Below are 20984 nucleotides of genomic sequence, written 5' to 3'. Positions count from 1 at the left end.
TCCTAAAGAACACCTAGGGCAATATATAAGATTCCACAAGGGTTCTAGGCACTAGAGTAACTTGCCAGAAACCTACAACCTCCAGATGGGTCCCTGGTCCAGATAAGTCCTGAAACCTAGCCCAGTCTCTCCAGAACATCAGATAGTTCCATCTCCCTATCTGATATTAGTGACAGACCCTTCCAATATCAAAAATTTAGAATTGCCATAGCCCAAACAACCTCAAAGAGCGGTATAGAAAGATCAAAGGTGATGGTGGAATTATACATAGAAGACAGGAGTTACAAATGAATATGAATGTTGAATCATTAAATTGATATCTCTTTTAGTCTCCAGTATTTTAGAGAAGCTAGAGGCAAAAACCTCAAATTGTGAAATTATAACCCATGTCAAAGTCTGAAATATGTTCTACAACTAATTGTGGTGCTATGATTTGAAATTTATAGCTTTTTGCATATGTTATTTTTCACAAAAAAAAGAAGGAAAAAAGTTGATTGTGATGATAAAAATGTATTTAAGCCCTCTAGCTTCCTATATTCTGGAGCAGATAGAAGGAAAAATATGAAAGGATCATATGGTAGCCCATGACAAACTCTGGGATTGTCCTGTAATCACCTGTCAAAGAGTGTTTTGCAAAGTACTGCTTTTTAAAATTTCTTTGCTTAGTATATATGCTATACTATACAATAAAAAAAGTTAAAAAAAAATCCTCACAATACCTTGTGAAGTTACAGTATCATCATCATCAATGACCTGAGACTGATTCTTTGGAAATCCAATGTCTTGACCAAAATCACATAGCTAATCAATGACAGAGCACTGAGTGACGCTCTAGTTTCAGTGCCCATGCTCATGACCACAGCATGCATAGCCTTGCATGGTATGGACCAGCTGCCCTCTCAGGTCTGGATTTTTCTTTGCTCTAGTGAGTGGGTTTTCTTTTTGAGTTATAGTGCTATGAATAAAACAGTTTTACACAGATAATATGAGATTTCAGCTTCACTAATAAAATACAAATAGGAAAACAAAGTTTATTTTTCAACAGTCTAGCTATGATTAGTCCTACTTACATTCCCAGAGATTTAAAAAAAAAAAAAAAGTTAGAAGTTTGGTTTGAATATTCTGAGAACTTGTGAATGAATTTTCCTAAAGGATTATATAGTTGTATTGTTTTGTGATGATACTGTTTATGTTATTATCTCATATTTATTTTGTAGATATTTCCACATTAGTGTACATTATTTTTTGTTGTTTTGCAAAACCAAAAATACAGATACACCAAAATCCTCTGTACATATAAAAGCAAAATGCAAAGGGTCACTTCCACAGAACTGGCAAACCATGTGATTGAATGAAGGATCCTGAGAAGATCTATGTGGATTACCCAGGTCTGAGTAAATCATGGCCAAATCTTATGAGTTTAATTGGCAGAAAGAGGTTCCCACCTTTTTGCAAGAAGGAGGGGTTTTTGATAGATATGAAGAGGAATCCTTTGTGTTTGAACCAAACTGTCTTTTCAAAATGGATGAACTTGGCTTCTTTCTGACCTGGAAAAATGAAAGGCAAGGAAGGACAAGCGCTAGAATGTTCTCTCATCAACAGCATTTGGTCGGGAGCCATACCAAAGGATCCCAAAATCCTGGCTGCTCTTGAAGTGGTTGGAAAATCAGAAAATGATCTGGAAGGGCAGATAGTCTGTCTGCAGTGGAACAGATCTGGTGAACAACAGTTTCACTTACATGGTAGCTGAGAATCCAGAAGTAACTAAGCAATGGGTAGAAACTTCAGGGCCAACAACATCAGTTCAATGATGTACCTCAAGAAACACTGGATGAAACTGGCATTCATGACCAACCCAAATGTTAAAATTCCAGTTAAAAGTATTACTGAAGATCAGGAACTGATAATAACTCATGGAAAAGCCATGTACACAGACATCCTCATATGTGATTCAAGCCATCAAGGAAACTGCATTTGTCACATCCCAATATCCTGTAATTCTCTCCTTCGAAAAATAACTGCAGCAAGTACAAGATATCCAAATATTATGAAGATCTATTTGGGGATCTCCTGTTAAAACAAGCACTTGAATCACGTCCACTTGAACCAGGCAGGCCCTTGCCACCCCCCAATGACCTTAAAAGGAAAATACTCATCAAAAATATATGGCTGAAACGTGAAGTAGAAAAAAAACAGCTTGAAGCTTTGAAAAGTATGACGGAAGCTGGAGAATCTGCTGCCCCAGTTAACATCTTAGAAGATGATAATGAAGAGGAAATAGACAATACTGATCAAGAGGAGGAAGCTCACCGTGAATACAAATTTGGAATGAACTTTCTGCTGACAACTTGGGTCACAAGGAGCTGTTGCAAATAGCGTCAAGAAGGCTTCAGATAATCTTGAACATGAAAGCAACAAAAAGGGCCTGGTCACTGTAGAAGATGAGCAGGCATGGATATCATCTTCTAAATATGTAGGTACAACCAATTATTCATCCATATTTATCCACGATGATCAACTACGCACAGTGTATAAAGTTTCAGGGTTTCCATGTGACTGAAAAATGCACTGTTTACTATAACATGTCATCTTTCAATGAATCAGTTGGTCTAGGCTACTTGAAGACCCATGCGATTGAGTTAGTGAATTATAACAAGCAACAAATGAGTCTCGTTTACCCCAAGGGAGGCTGAGTTGATTCTAGTAATTACATGCATCAGATTTTCTTGAACGCTGGCTGCCAGATGGTTTTGCTGAACTATCAAACCCCATATTTAGTGATACAATTGAATAAGGGGAAATTTGAGTATAATGGATCGTAGGGGTAATTTCTCAAACCAAATTTCATGAGGCAGGTGGATCAAACATTTGATCCTTTCTCAGAAACCCCCATTGATGGGGTTATTGCAGCTACTTACTTGCTTGGTGCTGGCTATATCAGGTCAATTTTTATCAGATAAGAAAACTGGCACAGATGTAGAAGTGGATATGCACGGGTTGCTCAACAACAGTATACGGAAAGAATTTCAAACTCGTATGGTGATGAACAATGGCCCCAATCTGGTTTAAAATGAAGAATCATTTGTATTTCGGAAGGTGATCCTTCCCAACCTGGCTGTCCTGAAAATAGCTGCATATGACGACAACAACAGGCTCATCAGGCAAAGGATCCTTCCACTGGGTGGCCTTCAGGGAGGCTACTGGCACATTTCCCTTAAAATAGAAGAAACGTGCTGTTTCACTCGTTATTTTTCTCATCCTGATGGTTTTGGGAGATGGGCTTATGTGGCTGAGTAGTCTTCTACAGTGCTGGAAGGGTACTGCAGTTCTTCTCCTACATATTTCTTAATCCATTCTGCCAGCCTGTATCTTTTAATTGATGAGTTTGGCCATTAACATTCAAAGTTATTACTGTAAAGGCATTTCTTTCTTTTTTTTTTTAGATGCATATTCATCGTTTCTTAGTACATTTGCATCGATTTAGAAAAAGAAATAGAAAGACAACAGAAAAAGAAATAAAATGATAATAGAGAGAAAAAAATTTAAAAAAAGAAAAAAGAAAAAAAAACTATACCTCAGATGCAGCTTCATTCAATGTTTTAACCTAATTACATTACAATTAGGTAGTATTGTGCTGTCCATTTCTGAGTTTTTGTATCCAGTCTTGTTGCACAGTCTGTATCCCTTCAGCTCCAATTACCCATTATCTTACCCTACTTCTATCTCCTGATGGTCTCTGTTACCAATGACATATTCCAAGTTTATTCTCGAATGTCGGTTCACATCAGTGGGACCATACAGTATTTGTCCTTTAGTTTTTGGCTAGTCTCACTCAGCATAATGTTCTCTAGGTCCATCCATGTTATTACATGCTTCATAAGTTTATTCTGTCTTAAAGCTGCATAATATTTCATCGTATGTATATACCACAGTTTGTTTAGTCACTTGTCTGTTGATGGACATTTTGGCTGTTTCCATCTCTTTGCAATTGTAAATAATGCTGCTATAAACATTGGTGTGCAAATGTCCATTTGTGTCTTTGACCTTAAGTCCTCTGAGTAGATACCTAGCAATGGTATTGCTGGGTCATATGGCAATTCTATATTCAGCTTTTTGAGGAACCACCAAACTGCCTTCCACAGTAGTTGTACCATTTGACATTCCCACCAACAGTGGATAAGTGTGCCTCTTTCTCCACATCCTCTCCAGCACTTGTCATTTTCTGTTTTGTTGATAATGGCCATTCTGGTGGGCTTGAGATGATATCTCATTGTGGTTTTGATTTGCATTTCTCTAATGGCCAGGGACATTGAGCATCTCTTCATATGCCTTTTGGCCATTTGTATTTCCTCTTCTGAGAAGTGTCTGTTCAAGTCTTTTTCCCATTTTGTAATTGAGTTTGCTGTCTTTTTGTTGTTGAGTTGAACAATCTCTTTATAAATTCTGGATACTAGACCTTTATCTGATATGTCGTTTCCAAATATTGTCTCCCATTGTGTAGGCTGTCTTTCTACTTTCTTGATAAAGTTCTTTGATGCACAAAAGTGTTTAATTTTGAGGCGCTCCCATTTATTTATTTCTTTCTTCAGTAAAGGCATTTCTTGTATCTACCATCTCATCCTTTGTATTTTATTTGGCAGATCTATATATTCTTTTCTCCCTTTCTCTTTTTATCCTTTATGTGACTCTTACTGGTTCTCTTCAATTCTCATCCAGACCTCACTCTCCTGACTTCCTTTTTAAGCTGCCAGAACTCCCACCTCTTCTTGTAGGGCTGGTCTCTTGTTGACAAATTCTCTCAGAATCTATTTGTCTGTGTCTCTCCCTCACCTTTGAAGGACAATTTGCTGGGTGCAGAATTCTTTGTTGGAAGTCTTTTTCTTTCCGGATCTTATATATATTACCACTGTCCTCTTGCCTCCACGGTGCTCATTGAGTAGTTCAAACTCAATCTTACATGGTTTCCCTTGTATATACCAGATTGCTTTTCTCTTGCTGCTTTCAGGACTTTCTGCTTCTCTTTTAACATTTAACAGACTGATTAATATGTATCTTGGAGTAGGCCTATTTGGAGTTCACTGGGCATATTTGATTTACATATTTATGTCTTTTGTAAAGGTTGGGAAGTTTTCCCCAATTATATCTTCAACTAACCTACCTAGCCCTTTACTCTTCTCTTTTCCTTTTGGGACACCAACGATTCTTATATTTGTGCGCTTCGTTTTGTCCATCCTTTCCCTGTGATCCAAATCATATCTTTCTATCTTTTTTTGCCATTTGCTCTTTTGTGTGTTTGAAATCAGTTGTCGTGTCCTCTAGTTAATTTATTCTTTCTTCTGCTTTTTCAAATCTGCTAGTGTCTCTAGTATATTTTTGATTTGGTCTACAGTATTTTTAATCTCCATGATATCTGCTATTTTTCTATTTATTCTTTCAAATTCTTCTTTATGCTCTTCAAGTGTCTTAGAAGATCTTTTTTATGTCATTATTCAACCTGCTGAATTTATTTAGCATAGTTGTCTGAACATCTTTGATTAGCTGTTCCAAAGTCTGTGTCTCAAACGGTGTTTTATTTGGTCATCAGACTGGGGTAGATGTGTCTGTATCCTCATATGTTTTGAGATTTTCCATTGCCTTGAGCAATAATTATCATGATAGGGTTACTTTGGAAGTTGATTTCCTTCAGTAGTCTAAAGTTTTGTATTTGCGTCATGGGTATGTGGCAGGATGTGGGGCCTGGGGCAGTATACAGTGGTGCAATGGCAGCTTGTAATGCAGGGCTAGGGGTGGGTGGGGATGCAATGCTGGTGCCTGGACACGTGGCAGTGCAGGGCGTGGGGTTGCTGGGGGCAGCACAGGTGCCATTTGGGTGGGGTACAGCTTTCCAGTCCTTGGAGCACAGGAGCAGGGCATGGCATTGGGGACACAGAAGTAGGGCACAGCAGGAGGCAAATCAGAGGGCCTGTGTAGATGTACGGGGGCAGGTGTGTACACAGGGTGCAGATATGTGCATGGAGCACAAAGGTTGTGGTTATCAGAGCACGGAGGTTGTGGCTCAGGGTGGGTGGTGTGTGGGTACAGGCAGGCACAGGGGGCAGGGCTGCTGGGGTTGGGTGGATGGGGCATGGATGTGGGGAATGAGGTGCAGGTATGTGCCTGCGTGGGGTGGGAGTTTGGGGGCTGGAATGCAGATACACCTGTGAGTAGGGGTGAGGTGCTGATGCAGGTCACGGTAGGGCAGAGCATGCATTGGGGGAGTGGGGCACTTGTGCACAGGTCGTATACGGGGCTGGGGTGGGCTTGGCGCAGGTGTGTGTCTGTGTGCCTGGTGCAGGGGTGTGCGTCTGCATGGGGTAGGGGTTTGGATGTTTTACAGATGTACAGGTGAGTACTTCTAGGCGGTGGGGGACCAGGATCATGCTTGCAAGGTGCATATGTGGGAGGTATGGGGCGTGGGTTGGGGTGGCAGGTTGTGTGTGCATGGGGCATGGATGGGCAGGGGTGCCTCGTCAGTGTTTAAGTGTGGAGGGCTTGAGGTGTGGGACTGGGCTTTTGCAGGTTGCAGGGTGTGGTGCCAGGGCCAGGGAGTGCATCTGTATGGAGGGCAGGGCTCTGATGCATGGGTCGGGGTGGTAATGGGTGAGGCTTAGGTACATGGGGTGTGTGGGGGGGGCATGTTGTAGGTCACGGTAGTCCAGTGGCATGAGGATGCATGGGGGGCAGCAGTGTGGGGCTGAGGTACAGTGGGATGTACTGCAGGTTGCAGGAGTGAGACAGGGCATGTGGGTGTGGTACATTCAAGGAATATGGTTTGGCTTATTTGCTATTCCCCATTTCCCTGTGGGCTCCAGGCTTATGTTTGAAAGGGGCATGTTACGTTCTTTGCACTAGCTGGATGGTCTTCGGTTCTTTGTGTCTCAATTTCCCAGTTTTTTCAACCAGGGCCTCCCTATGTGATGTAGAAGACCTTGTCAGGTCACCTGTACCCTGGAATCACTGTCTTGTTCATTTTTCTGTCATTTCTCTAGCAGTTCCTTAGAGCAGGGGTGCGCTCCACCTATCCTATTCTGCCATCTTCCTGGACAGAAATCTAGGATGATTATTATTATTATTTACCTAAGACTATTTTTTGAAGCTAGATTTTAAAAAAGTGGAAGTCCTAGGTGTCCCATGTGAATGCGCACCAGAGGGTGACTTCAGCAGAGGAAGGTTTTAATAATCAAGTGGATAAGATGACCCATTCTGTGGATACTAGGCAGCCTCTTTCCCCAGCAACTCATGCCATTGCCCAATGGGCTCATGAACAAAGTGGTCATGGTGGTAGGGATGGAGGTTATACATGGGCTCAGCAACATGGACTTCCACTCACCAAGGCTGGCTTGGCTACAGCCACTGCCGAGTGCCCAATCTGCCAGCAGCAGAGACCCACACTCAGCCCCCAATATGGCACCATTCCCCAAGGTGACCAGCCAGCTACATGGTGGCAGGTTGATTACACTGGACCGCTTCCTTCATAGAAAGGGCAGCGATTTGTTCTAACTGGAAGAGACGCATACTCTGGACATGGGTTTGCTTTCCCTGCACACAATGCTTCTGCCAAAACTACCATCTGTGGGCTTATAGAATGCCTTATCCATTGTCATGGTATTCCACAGAGCATTGCTTCTGATTACAGAACACTCTTCACAGGAAATGAACTGCGGGAATGGGCACATGCTCATGGAATTCTCTGGTATTACCATGTTCCCCATCATCCAGAAGCAGCTGGATTGATAGAACAGTGGAATGGCCTGTTGAAAACTCAATTACGGTGCCAACTAGGTGGCAATACCTTGAAAGGCTGGGGTAATGTTCTTCAAGAAGCTGTATATGCTCTGAATCAGCATCCACTGTATGGTACTGTGTCTCCCATAGCCAGGATCCATGGGTCCAGGAACCAAGGGATGGAAATGGGAGTGGCACCACTCACTATTACCCCTAGTGACCCACTAGGAAAATTTTTGCTTCCTGTCCCTGTAACCCTGAGCTCTGCTAGCCTACAGGTTTTAGCTCCAAAAGAGGAAGTGCTTCTACCAGGAGAAACAACAATGATTCCATTGAACTGGAATCTAAGACTGCCACCTGGTCACTCTGGGCTGCTCATGCCCCTGGATCAACAAGCCAAGAAGGGGATTGCATTATTATCTGAAGTGATTGACCCTATCAGGGGGAAATAGGACTGCAACTACACAATGGAGGTAAAGAAGAGTTTTCTTGAAATACAGGAGATCCCGTAAGGTATCTTTTAGTACTACCATGCCCTGTGATTAAAATCAATGGAGAGAACAGCTCCTGGAGCCACGACAGTGACCGGACACACAGCGTATCCCAGTCTGGACCAGCTGGACCGGCTGGAGTCTCCGGAATAGTGAGTTCCCCAAGCCACGTGCAGTTCCCCAAGCCGCTGCAGCCCTCCCCCACAGGCGGCTTCCCGGAGGAGGGATTACACACACTGCAACTGCCCCAAATGCAGAAACAGGCTGCTTTCAGGGCTGTCTCCCACCTGAACCTTCCCCACGGGAGAGGTGAAACGCAACTCAGGTGGAATCCTTCTCTCAAGGAATTCAGATCCCAGGGCTTCACAATTTGAAGCCATTAAAACCAGCCTACAACCTTTTCTCTGTCTCCACCACACCCCCAGCAGGGAGAGCCTTCCAAAGTTAAAGGGCCACAATATCTTTTGCTGGTGGGGCCCGCAGACAGACAAGCGCCACATACTGGGCAAGATAAGAAAAACAGAGCCCAGAGACTTCACTGGAAAGTCTTTCAACCTGCTGGGTCTCACACTCAGGGAAAACTGACGCAGGTGATTCCATCCCCCCGAAAGGAGGCCAGCTTAGTCCGGGAAAACCTGGCTGGAGTCTGTAATACCTATGTAGACCCTCCTAAGGGTGGGGAGGGAAAAGGCACATTACAAGCAGGACAAGAAAAAAGAAAACAAGAACTGAAAAATTACCCTCTGTTAAACAAAACTAAAGCTAGAGGCCCAGAAAAAGCTGAACTGAAGGTCAATGAACAGATAGACAACAAACTCATCTAGCAAGAAAACCCTAGGTAAGATAAGTGAAAGCGATCTCTAGAATAAACTAATTAAGGTAATTAAATGTACAGATGCCAGCAAAAAATAACAAATCACACCAGGAAAATTGAAGATATGGCCCAGTCAAAGGAACAAACCAATAGTTCAAATGAGATACAGGAGGCGAGACAACTAATTCTGAATATACGAACAGAAATGGAAAACCTCTTCAAAAACCAAATCAATCAATTGAGGGATGACATGAAGAAAGCAAGGAATGAACAAAAAGAAGAAACAGAAAGTCTGAAAAAACAAATCACAGAACTTATGGGAATGAAAGGTACAGTAGAAGAAATGAAAAAAACAATGGAAACCTACAATGGTAGATTTCAAGAGACAGAGGTTAGAATTAGTGAACTGGAGGATGGAACATCTGAAATCCAAAAAGAAACAGAAACTATAGGGAAAAGAATGGAAAAATGTGAGCAGGGGCTCAGGGAACTGAATGATAATATGAAGCGCACAAATATATGTGTGGTGGGTGTCCCAGAAGGAGAAGAGAAAGGAAAAGGAGAAAAACTAACAGAAGAAATTATCACTGAAAATTTCCCAATTCTTATAAAACACCTAAAATTACAGATCCAGGTAGTGCAGCGCACCCCAAAGAGAATAGATCCAAATAGATGTTCTCCAAGACACTTACTAGTTAGAATGTCAGAGGTCAAAGAGAAAGAGAGGATCTTGAAAGCAGCAAGAGAAAAGCAATCCATCACATACAAGGGAAACCCAATAAGACTATGTGTAAATTTCTCAGCAGAAACCATGGAGGCGAGAAGACAGTGGGATGATATATTTAAATTACTAAAAGAGAAAAACTGCCAACCAAGAATTCTATACCCAGCAAAATTGTCTTTCAAAAATGAGGAAAAAATTAAAACATTTTCAGACAAAAAGTCACTGAGAGAATTTGTGACCAAGAGACCAGCTCTGCAAGAAATACTAAAGGGAGCACCAGAGACAGATACAAAAAGACAGAAGAGAGAGGTGTGGAGAAGAGTGTAGAAAGAAGGAAAATTAGATATGATATATAAAATGCAAAAGGCAAAATGGTAGAGGAAAGTACTACCCAAACAGTAATAACACTAAATGTTAATGGATTGAACTCCCCAATCAAAAAACACAGACTGGCAGAATGGATTAAAAAACAGGATCCTTCTATATGCTGTCTATGGGAAACACATCTTAGACCCAAAGATAAACATAGGTTGAAAGTGAAAGGTTGGGAAAAGATATTTCATGGAAATAACAACCAGAAAAGAGCAGGAGTAGCTATACTAATATCCAACAAATTAGACTTCAAATGTAAAACAGTTAAAAGAGACAAAGAAGGATACTATCTTCTAATAAAAGGAACAATTCAACAAGAAGACATAACAATCATAAATATTTATGCACCGAACCAGAATGCCCCAAAATACGTGAGGCATACACTGCAAATACTGAAAAGGGAAACAGACACATCTACCATAGTAGTTGGAGACTTCAATTCCCCACTCTCATCAATGGACAGAACATCTAGACAGAGGATCAATAAAGAAACAGAGAATTAGAATATTACAATAAATGAGCTAGACTTAACAGACATTTATAGAACATTACACCCCACAACAGCAGGATACACCTTTTTCTCAAGTGCTCATGGATCATTCTCAAAGATAGACCATATGCTGGGTCACAAAGCAAGTCTCAACAAATTTAAAGAGATTGAATTCATACACAACACTTTCTCGGATCATAAAGGAATGAAGTTGGAAATCAATAATAGGCAGAATGCCAGAAAATTCACAAATACGTGGAGGCTCAACAACACACTCTTAAACAACGAGTGGGTCAAGGAAGAAATTACAAGAGAAATTAGTAAATATCTCGAGGCGAATGAAAATGAAAACACAACATATCAAAACCTATGGGACGCAGCAAAGGCAATGCTAAGAGGGAAATTTATTGCCCTAAATGCCTATATCAAAAAAGAAGAAAGGGCAAAAATACAGGAATTAACTGTTCACTTGGAAGAACTGGAGAAAGAACAGCAAACTAACCCCAAAGCAAGCAAAAGGAAAGAAATAACAAAGATTAAAGCAGAAATAAATGAAATTGAGAACATGAAAACAATTGAGAAAATCAATAAGACCAGAAGTTAGTTCTATGAGAAAATCAACAAGATTGATGGGCCCTTAGCAAGACTGACAAAAAGAAGAAGAGAAAGGATGTAAATAAATAAGATCAGAAATGGAAGAGGAGACATAATCACTAACCTCACAGAAATAAAGGAGGTAATAACAGGATAGTATGAACAACTTTATGCTAATAAATACAACAATGTAGATGAAATGGACAACTTCCTAGAAAGGCATGAACAACCAACTTTGACTCAAGAAGAAATAGATGACCTCAACAAACCAATCACAAGTAAAGAAATTGAATCAGTCACTCAAAAGCTTCCCAAAAAGAAAAGTCCAGGACCAGATGGCTTCACATGTGAATTCTACCAAACATTCCAGAAAGAATTAGTACCAACCCTGCTCAAACTCTTCAAAAAAATTGAAGTGGAGGGAAAGCTACCTAATTCATTCTATGAAGCCAACATCACCCTCATACCAAAACCAGGCAAAGATATTACAAAAAAAGAAAACTACAGACCAATCTCTCTAATGAATATACATGCAAAAATCCTTAACAAAATTCTAGCAAATCAAATCCAGCAACACATTAAAAGAATTATACATCATGACCAAGTAGGATTCATCCCAGGTGTGCAGGGATGGTTCAACATAAGAAAATCAATTAATGTAATACACCATATCAACAAATCAAAGCAGAAAAATCACATGATCATCTTGATTGATGCAGAGAAGGCATTTGACAACATTCAACATCCTTTCCTGTTGAAAACACTTCAAAGGATAGGAATACAAGGGAACTTCCTTAAAATGATAAAGGGAATATATGAAAAACCCACAGCTAATATCATCCTCAGTGGGGAAAAATTGAAAACTTTCCCCCTAAGATCAGGAATAAGACAAGGAAGTCCACTATCACCACTGTTATCCAACATCGTGTTGGAAGTTCTAGCCAGAGCAATTAGACAAGAAAAGGAAATACAAGGCATCAAAACTGGAAAGGAAGAAGTAAAACTATCACTGTTTGCAGATGATATGATACTGTACGTCGAAAACCCTGAAAAACCCACAGCAAAACTACTAGAGCTAATAAATGAGTACAGCAAAGTAGCAGGTTACAAGATCAACATTCAAAAATCTGTAGTGTTTCTATACACTAGCAATGAACAAGCTGAGGGAGAAATCAAGAAATGAATTCCATTTACAATTGCAACTAAAAGAATGAAATACTTAGGAATAAATTTAACTAAAGAGACAAAAGATCTATACAAAGAAAACTACAAGAAACTGTTAAAAGAAATGACAGAAAACCTAAATAGATGGAAGGGCATACCATGTTCATAGATTGGAAGACTAAATATAGTTAAGATGTCAATTCTACAAAAATTGATTTACAGATTCAACACAATACCAATCAAAATCCCAACAACTTACTTTTCAGAAATAGAAAAACCAATAAGCAAATTTATCTGGAAGGGCAGGGTGCCCCAAATTCCTAAAAGTATCTTGAGGAAAAAAAAAACGAAGCTGGAGGTCTCACGCTGCCTGACTTTAAGGCATATTATGAAGCCACAGTGGTCAAAACAGCATGGTACTGGCATAAAGATAGATATATTGACCAATGGAATCGAATAGAGTGCTCAGATATAGACCCTCTCATCTATGGACATTTGATCTTTGATAAGGCAGTCAAGCCAACTCACCTGGGACAGAACAGTCTCTTCAATAAATGGTGCCTAGAGAACTGGATATCCATATGCAAAAGAATGAAGGAGGACCTGTACCTCACACCCTATACAAAAGTTAACTCAAAATGGATCGAAGATCTAAACATTAGGTCTAAGACCATAAAACAATTAGAGGAAAATGTAGGGAGATATCTTATGAATCTACAATTGGAGGTGGTTTTATGGACCTTAAACCTAAAGCAAGAGCACTGAAGAAATAAATAAATAAATGGGAACTCCTCAAAATCAAACACTTTTGTGCATCAAAGAATTTCATCAAGAAAGTAGAAAGACAGCCTACACAATGGGAGACAATATTTGGAAATGACATATCAGATAAAGGTCTAGTATCCAGAATGTATAAAGAGATTGTTCAACTCAACAACAAAAAGACAGCAAACTCAATTACAAAATGGGAAAAAGACTTGAACAGACACTTCTCAGAAGAGGAAATACAAATGGCCAAAAGGCACATGAAGAGATGCTCAATGTCCTTGGCCATTAGAGAAATGCAAATCAAAACCACAATGAGATATCATCTCAAGCCCACCAGAATGGCCATTATCAACAAAACAGAAAATGACAAGTGCTGGAGAGGATGCGGAGAAAGAGGCACACTTATCCACTGTTGGTGGGAATGTCAAATGGTGAAACCACTGTGGAAGGCAGTTTGGTGGTTCCTCAAAAAGCTGAATATAGAATTGCCATATGACCCAGCAATACCATTGCTAGGTATCTACTCAGAGGACTTAAGGGCAAAGACACAAATGGACGTTTGCACACCAATGTTTATAGCAGCATTATTTACAATTGCAAGGAGATGGAAACAGCCAAAACGTCCATCAACAGAAGAGTGGCTAAACAAACTGTGGTATATACATACGATGGAACATTATGCATCTCTAAGACAGAATAAACTTATGAAGTATGTAACAACATGGATGAACCTAGAGAACATTATGCTGAGTGAGACTAGTCAAAAACTAAAGGACAAATACTGTATGGTCTCACTGATATGAACCGACATTAGTGAATAAACTTGGAATATGTCATTGGTAACAGAGACCATCAGGAGATAGAAATAGGGTAAGATAGTGGGTAATTGGAGCTGAAGGGATACGGACTATGCAACAGGACTGGATACAAAAACTCAGAAATGGACAGCACAATACTACCTAACTGTAATGTAATTATGTTAAAACACTGAATGAAGCTGCATGTGAGAATGATAGAGGGAGGAGGGCTGGGGACATAAATGAAATCAGAAAGAAAGATAGATGTTAAAGATCGAGATGGTATAATCTAGGAATGCCAAGAGTGTATAATAATAGTGAAATGTATAATGTACAAATTTTTAAAATGTTTTTGCATGAGGAACAACAAAGGATTGTCATTATTGCAGGGTGCTGAAAATAGATGATAACGAATACTTCAAAATGTCACATTATGTGTAAGACTAAAGCAAAAAATGTTTATTTGTTACAAAATTTAGATTTTGACTAGAGCATTTCCTAATATAACTCATGCAGATAGTTTGATTGAATGTCATAAGTATTTGGAATCTCAGGTAGCACATGAGATTTTGTTGGTTTGTCCAGAGTGATCCCCCGATGAATCCCAGAATGATTTGATCAGTGACTGCAAAAGTATTTGCAAGCCCCCTTCGGGGAATGGTGAGAGTGGGGAAATTCAATTCCCCAAGTTGAATTCTTGATATTCTCACAAACAGTGTGGACAACCAAAGCTATAGGCTGAGCCCCCAGTCTTGGGGTGTGTTCACATGAAACTTAACCCCACAAAAGATAGGTCAAGTCTACTTAAAATTTAGGCCTAAGAGTCACCCCCAAGAGAGCCTCTTTTGTTACTCAGATGTGGCCTCTCTCTCCAGCCAATATGATGAGCAGTCTCACCATTCTCCCCCTCTCTGAGCGGGACATGACTCCCAGGGGTGTGGACCTTCCTGGCAACGTGGGAGAAAGATCCTGGAATGAGCTGAGACTCAGCATCAAAGGATGAGAAAAACCCTAGAATGAGCTGAGAATTAACATCAAGAGACTGAGAGAACCTTCTCGATCAAAAGGGGGAAGAGTAAAATAAGGCAAAGTGTCAATGGCTGAGAGATTCCAAACAGAGTCGAGAGGTTATCCTGGAGGTTATTCTTATGCATTAAGTAGATATCACCTTGTTGTTCAAGATGTGGAGAGGCTGGAGGGAATTGCCTGAAAATGTAGTGCTGTGTTCCAGTAGCCATGCTTCTTGATGATGATTGAACAATGATATAGCTTTCACAACGAGACTCTGTGAATGTGAAAACCTTATGTCTGATGCTCCTTTTAGCTACTATATCAACAGAAGAGTAGAACATATGGAATAAAAATAAATAATAGGGGGAACAAATGTTAAAATAAATTCAGTTTGAAATAGTGGTAAATGAAAGCAAGGGGTAAGGGGTATGGTACGTATAGTTTTTTTTTTTTCTGTATTATCATTTCATTTCTTTTTCCGTTGTCTTTTTATTTCTTTTTCTAAATCAATGCAAATGTACTAAGAAATGATGAATATGCAACTATGTGATGATATTAAGAATTACTGATTATATATGTAGAATGGAATGATATCTAAATGTTTTGTTTGTTAATTTTTTTTTAGTTAATAAAAAAAAAAAATCAATGGAAAACTGCAACAGCCCAATCCAGGTAGGACTACCAATGAGTCTGAAACTTCAGGAATGAAGGTTTGGGTCATCCCACGAGGCAAAGAGCCACGGCCAGCTGAAGTGCTTGCTGAGGGTAAAGGGAACATGGAATGGGTAGTAGAAGAAGGTAGTGATAAATATGAACTACGACCACGTGATCAGTTATAGAAATGAGGACTGTTTTGTTACAGAAATGAGGATGATGTTTAGTTCCTGTTATACTACTTAAGTTGTAAGATATCAAGTTTAAGAATGAATATTACCCAAGGACTTGCTCCCCATTCTGGAGAGAGTTAATGCGTTTCCAGTTATGTGCAGGACAGTTGGGTATTGTTAGGTGAAAGAAAAAATACGTTTTAATGCTTTTATTTAGAAATTAGGTATGATTTAAGGTGATATATACAGCTGCCAAGCTGACAAGGGGTGAACTGTCATGGTCAGGTTCATGCGTCAACTTGGCCAAGTGGTGGTACCTGTTTGTCTGGTTGGGCAAGTGCTGGCCTGTCTGTTGCAATGAGGACATTTCATAGAATTAAATCATGATCACGTCAGCTGCATCCAAAGCTGATTTCATCTGTAATCAATCAAGGGAGTGTCTTCTGCAGTGAGTGATGCTCAATCTAATCACTGGGAGCCTTTTAAGGAAGATTCAGAAGAGACAGGCTCTTTTCCTGCTTTGGCTGGCGAGCTTCTCCTGTGGAGTTCGTTCAGACCCTCCATCAGAATCGTTGGCTTCACAGCCTGCCCTGTTGATTCTGGACTCTGTGTTCCTATGATCATGTGAGACACTTTTATAAATTCTATATTTGTGAGTGTTCCCTGTCAATTCTGTTTCTCTAGAGAACCCTAACTAATACACTAGGTTAAAGTAATGGAATATTTTTATGGCTCTTCAAACATATTAAAATATGTTTTACAAAAGCATTGTGCAATTAAAGAATTTTTAGCACAATTTTATTAAGCTATATTCACATACCATATAATCCATCCAAAGTATACAATTGATGGCTCACAGTATCATCACATTAGGGTACAATTTTTAAATAATTATTTCTTATATTTTCCAATTAGGAACCAAATTTGTGGTACTTTCTGATACTTATAGTTTTTTTAATGCAATTTTACTGAGATTTATTCACACCTCTTACAAACCATCCAAAGTATATAATTACTGGCTCACAGTATCATGACATAGTTGTGTATACATCTCCATGATCAATATTAGAACGTTTTCATTAACTCAGAAAAGAAAGAAAAATGAAAGAAAAAAACTAAATCCTCCCATTCAGTTTAGGGGTTTTTGATGGTAAAAATTTACTGATATATCTCTACCACCTGAATCAATTTTTGATGCATAAATGAATGAAATGGGAAAAGGAAATATTATTCAATAAATGGTGTTAGCTAAACATCTGAAAGAAAATGAATATCGAGGGGTGATACAAATATTTAATAACAAGTTTAGCATGAACACACTAATGAGAGCAGATAGCCATAGACTATAATACAGGCAGTCATAATAGTTCAGACTGGATGAGTACCTGTCTTTTTTCAGAGCCCTTTCTCAAACCTTACACTGAATCTTGATGGGTAATATCAAGGTTTCAATAATAAAAATGAAGCCACTACTAGTGGAAAATGTATGAAACCATGAGTAAAGAAGGCCTTTCTAAGCTATATACCTGTAAGAAATTATAGAAAAGATAAGGCTTAACTAAATCAAATTTTATTATTTTTATATAGCAAAAAATACCACAGGCAAAGTTAGAGCTGTGTTCAGTAGCCATGTTTCTTGAAGATGAGTGTATAATGATATGGCTTTTGCAATGTGACTGTGTGATTATGAAAACCTTGTGTTTATCTATGGTATAGACATATGAGTAAATAATATGATAAAAAATAAATAATTGGGGGAAGAAAGATTAAAATAGAGTAGACTGAAATACTAGTGGTCAATGAGAAGGAGGGGTAAGGGGTTTTGTTGTTTGCAATAAAAATTAAAAAAAAAGAAATACCACAGGCAAAGTTAAAAGGCAAATGACCCATTAGAAAAAATATTTGCAACTTGACAAAAGGTTATTATATAAGGAGCTCTTGACAAATTAATGAAACCTAACATTTCAAAACTAAAATGGAATCAAAATTTTAAAACGCTTGTGAATAAAAAATAAATTTATTCTCCTCTTTATTGTCTCATGGTACTATAGCTGAGATACTGAACAGAGCTCATTCTAATTTTCTCCTATTTCTGACCTCCCACTTAATAATGGAAAGCCTAACAGATATACTCCTTAACAGAGAATCAATCTTCACCAGTCTATATGCTCAAATTCAATTATGAATCATGCTCATAAGTTCAGATTTTGGACATACCACATTCACTAGCTGATCCTCCCACCAACTGGAAAAACTGCTGGGCAATTTTCATATGGTCCCTCTGAAAAACAAAGCAGAATTGCTCGAGAGGAATAAGGTGAAAATATTTTATCTGCATTATACTTATGGCTACAACATATTTGTTATATGAATTTAACATATACTCTTGTTTTGAATCTTGACAAAAATAACACTAATTCTTATTGGCCTAAGCAATTAGAAAAGATAACTTGAAACTGAATTAAAACTACTCAGTGTCAGATAGGAAAAAAGAAAAAGAAATCAGTCCCCAAATTCTATCTTAATAGTATCTTCATTAAATGAACTCATTCATTCAACAAATATTTATTGCTCTTTTACTTTAAATCAGACCGTGCAGTAAAAGCTGCAGGTATAATAGTGAGTATTTACTAAATAAGCTCATTTATTTATTTGACAACTATTTTCTGCCTATATCTACTATATGAGATAATTGTAGAGTGAACCAGGGATAACAAGACTTATTTGCATGCTTCTTATTTCCAAAAAGAATTTATTATGTCATATTAAGATGAATAAGACCTTATTTTTAGATAGTATTTTGGGGTTTATAAAAGGTTTTCCCAGAGAAACAATTATCCTCATTGTATAGATGACAGAACTATAACTCAGAAATGTCCAAGGTAAAAAAAAAATGTCACAGCAATTAAGAATGAAGCTATGCATAATTTGTTATTGCTGTTGTTGTGAGGTATGAACACTGTTTAAAGATAAGGTTCTTTTTTTTTAAATATTCTTTTTTATTAAATATAACATAACTACAAAGCAAAGAAAGAAAAAGGCAATAATTTTCAAAGCATACTTCAACAAGTAGTTAAGGAACAGATCCCAAAGTTTATCATGGGCTACCATCCCACCATTTCAGATTTTTCCTTCTAGCTGCTCCAAAACACTAGAGCCTATAAAGATAGAGCTGTTTTTAAATAAAGTAGCAATTCTTAGGGTTAAAGTTTTGGGGTGTTTTTTCTTTGTTTGCTTTGTTTTTTGTTGTTTTGTCTCTAAATAACAGAATTCTTTTTATAATGGAATCTGGATTGAGGGATATGGAGAAGAGAAAAACTGCAGAAGAGTCTATTTGTAACCTTACTGCTAATTGCACTTTGATATTCATTTCTATGTTTTACACATACTAACTCTGCAAACTATACACTAGCAATGATTTCATACTCACCGAACCCATTTCCTGGCCAAGGGCTGCATTGACCACTCCTTTGAGAATATACTCCTAGAAGCAGAAAAAGACTGATTCATTTAAGAGGAATATGAGGCTAGTAGATATTTTTCAAGTTAATGTTTGCATCAACTCAGTACTTTATATATACTATCAAAATTCATCCAGAGTCACTTTTCTCTGTTGTAGCCCTGACCTGCATGAATTAGGAAACTTTCCGTTATCTCCCAACAGGCACCTGTCCATGTAACAGAAATTTACCATGTTTTGTAAATTCTCAGACTTAAGCAGGAATAAATCAGTGGAAACTTTCAGAAGATAAGTTTTATTTCAAGTCAATGGAAAAAAATTAAAAGTAAAATATTTATGTAATAATTATCAGCTAATGCCATTTTTTAGGTCATATCATATATATTTTCCCCTTCTAATGACATAATAATCTTCCTTTGCAAGTGATTCTTTCCCTCAAAAAAAAATTCCTCTGGTTTCCATTCGTAAGACAGTCTCTCCTTTAGTATCCTGGGAACTCACCTGAATCCCTGTCAGATTTTGTTCAATTCTTTAATAGATACCTTTCTTATCATTTTCACCAATTTTTGTGAGGGTTATTTTTATTGAAGAGGGCTCATGAAAAGAACACAAAAGATGCTGAAGCTTTTAATACACTTGAGAACTTACCTGTTTAGACCTCAGAGAGTCTGAAAACACTTTTATTCATTCATTTATTCAATAAATGGAATGCTTACTATGTACCAGGCACTGCACTTAGTGTTGGAAAAACAATATAGGCACAGTTCTTGACTGATTGTTAGCAAGGAGCTAACAATCTAGTGGGGGAGAAATGCAAGTTATACTGATAAGTATATATTTAATTGCTAGTTTAACAGCAGTTGTAGATTTGAGTATTTTCAAACCTCAACCCTTCTGAAGAAATGACCATTTATAAGGGCATTTAAAAATATCAAAAAGCCCAGACATTCTCATATCAAAAGTCTCATATAACATTACTAGATCAATATTTATATAGTCTTTCCTAGTTTCCCAGGGTTCTACAAGCAGAAATCTCCTCTAACATGCCTTCAGCTATGTTTCTGAAGTTCCCCTGACTCTCAATAGACCTTGGTTAGTAAATTGTAAAACATTATCAGTTACCTGAGGAGTAGTAGGTTCCAGATCCTTAATTAAGTTATAAGCTTCTTGTACATCATCTGAAATATATGAAGGAAGTAATTATACTAGTCTGTATTTCAATAAACTCTTCTGAATCAGTCCTTCCAAACTAAAAACTCCTTTAATATGAAAGTATTCCATTTAATCCATTTCATCTGGTCTAATCAAGTTCAGTTTTGAGTAGTTATCCTAAAGATAACCAAACATCTTAAGAAAACTCATATTGTATGAGTGTACATGAGTGCCAGGAGGCACCTACAAAAATGTTCAATCTAAGAATTAGATACCAATGACACTGTGGTTATATAAAAATAGAACATTTTTAAAAGAGATATTATGTGTGTAAGAGTAAAATGACATGAAGTCTAGGATTTGCTTAATGTCTCAGCTCAAAAAATGGGGATGTATGAAAAAAGATTGGCAGTAACTTGTAAACTGTTTTAGGTATTCATTGTAGTATCTCTTTCTACTACAGAAGCAGATGGGTAGAGAACCAAGGGCAGTAACATTAAAAGAAAAATGAAAAACTGAATGAGGGAGAAGGAGGCTGGAAGCAATAGAAGAAGGA

At 38.2% G+C, this 20984-nt stretch overlaps 1 protein-coding gene and 1 pseudogene across 1 annotated transcript in view; one reads left to right on the top strand and one right to left on the bottom strand.

Annotated features, from left to right (window-relative positions):
- Nucleotides 1-20984, bottom strand: part of IFT56 (intraflagellar transport 56) — a 112208-nt gene that overhangs the window by 40227 nt on the left and 50997 nt on the right. Inside the window, exons 10-12 of the mRNA XM_077144733.1 lie at nt 20399-20454; nt 19247-19300; nt 18034-18097 (exon numbers count right to left, since the gene is read on the bottom strand). Of these exons, the coding sequence (XP_077000848.1) occupies nt 18034-18097; nt 19247-19300; nt 20399-20454 (174 nt within the window). The remainder of the gene's footprint in view (nt 1-18033; nt 18098-19246; nt 19301-20398; nt 20455-20984) is intronic.
- On the top strand, nt 1393-3297 carry LOC143679678 (1-phosphatidylinositol 4,5-bisphosphate phosphodiesterase beta-4 pseudogene; annotated as a pseudogene).

The sequence above is a fragment of the Tamandua tetradactyla genome, chromosome 1 (assembly GCF_023851605.1).
Source record: "Tamandua tetradactyla isolate mTamTet1 chromosome 1, mTamTet1.pri, whole genome shotgun sequence".
In the NCBI taxonomy this organism is placed as follows: Eukaryota; Metazoa; Chordata; class Mammalia; order Pilosa; family Myrmecophagidae; genus Tamandua; species Tamandua tetradactyla.
The sequence above is the reverse complement of the archived record's forward strand: the minus strand, read 5'-3'. Positions and strand labels throughout refer to the sequence as shown.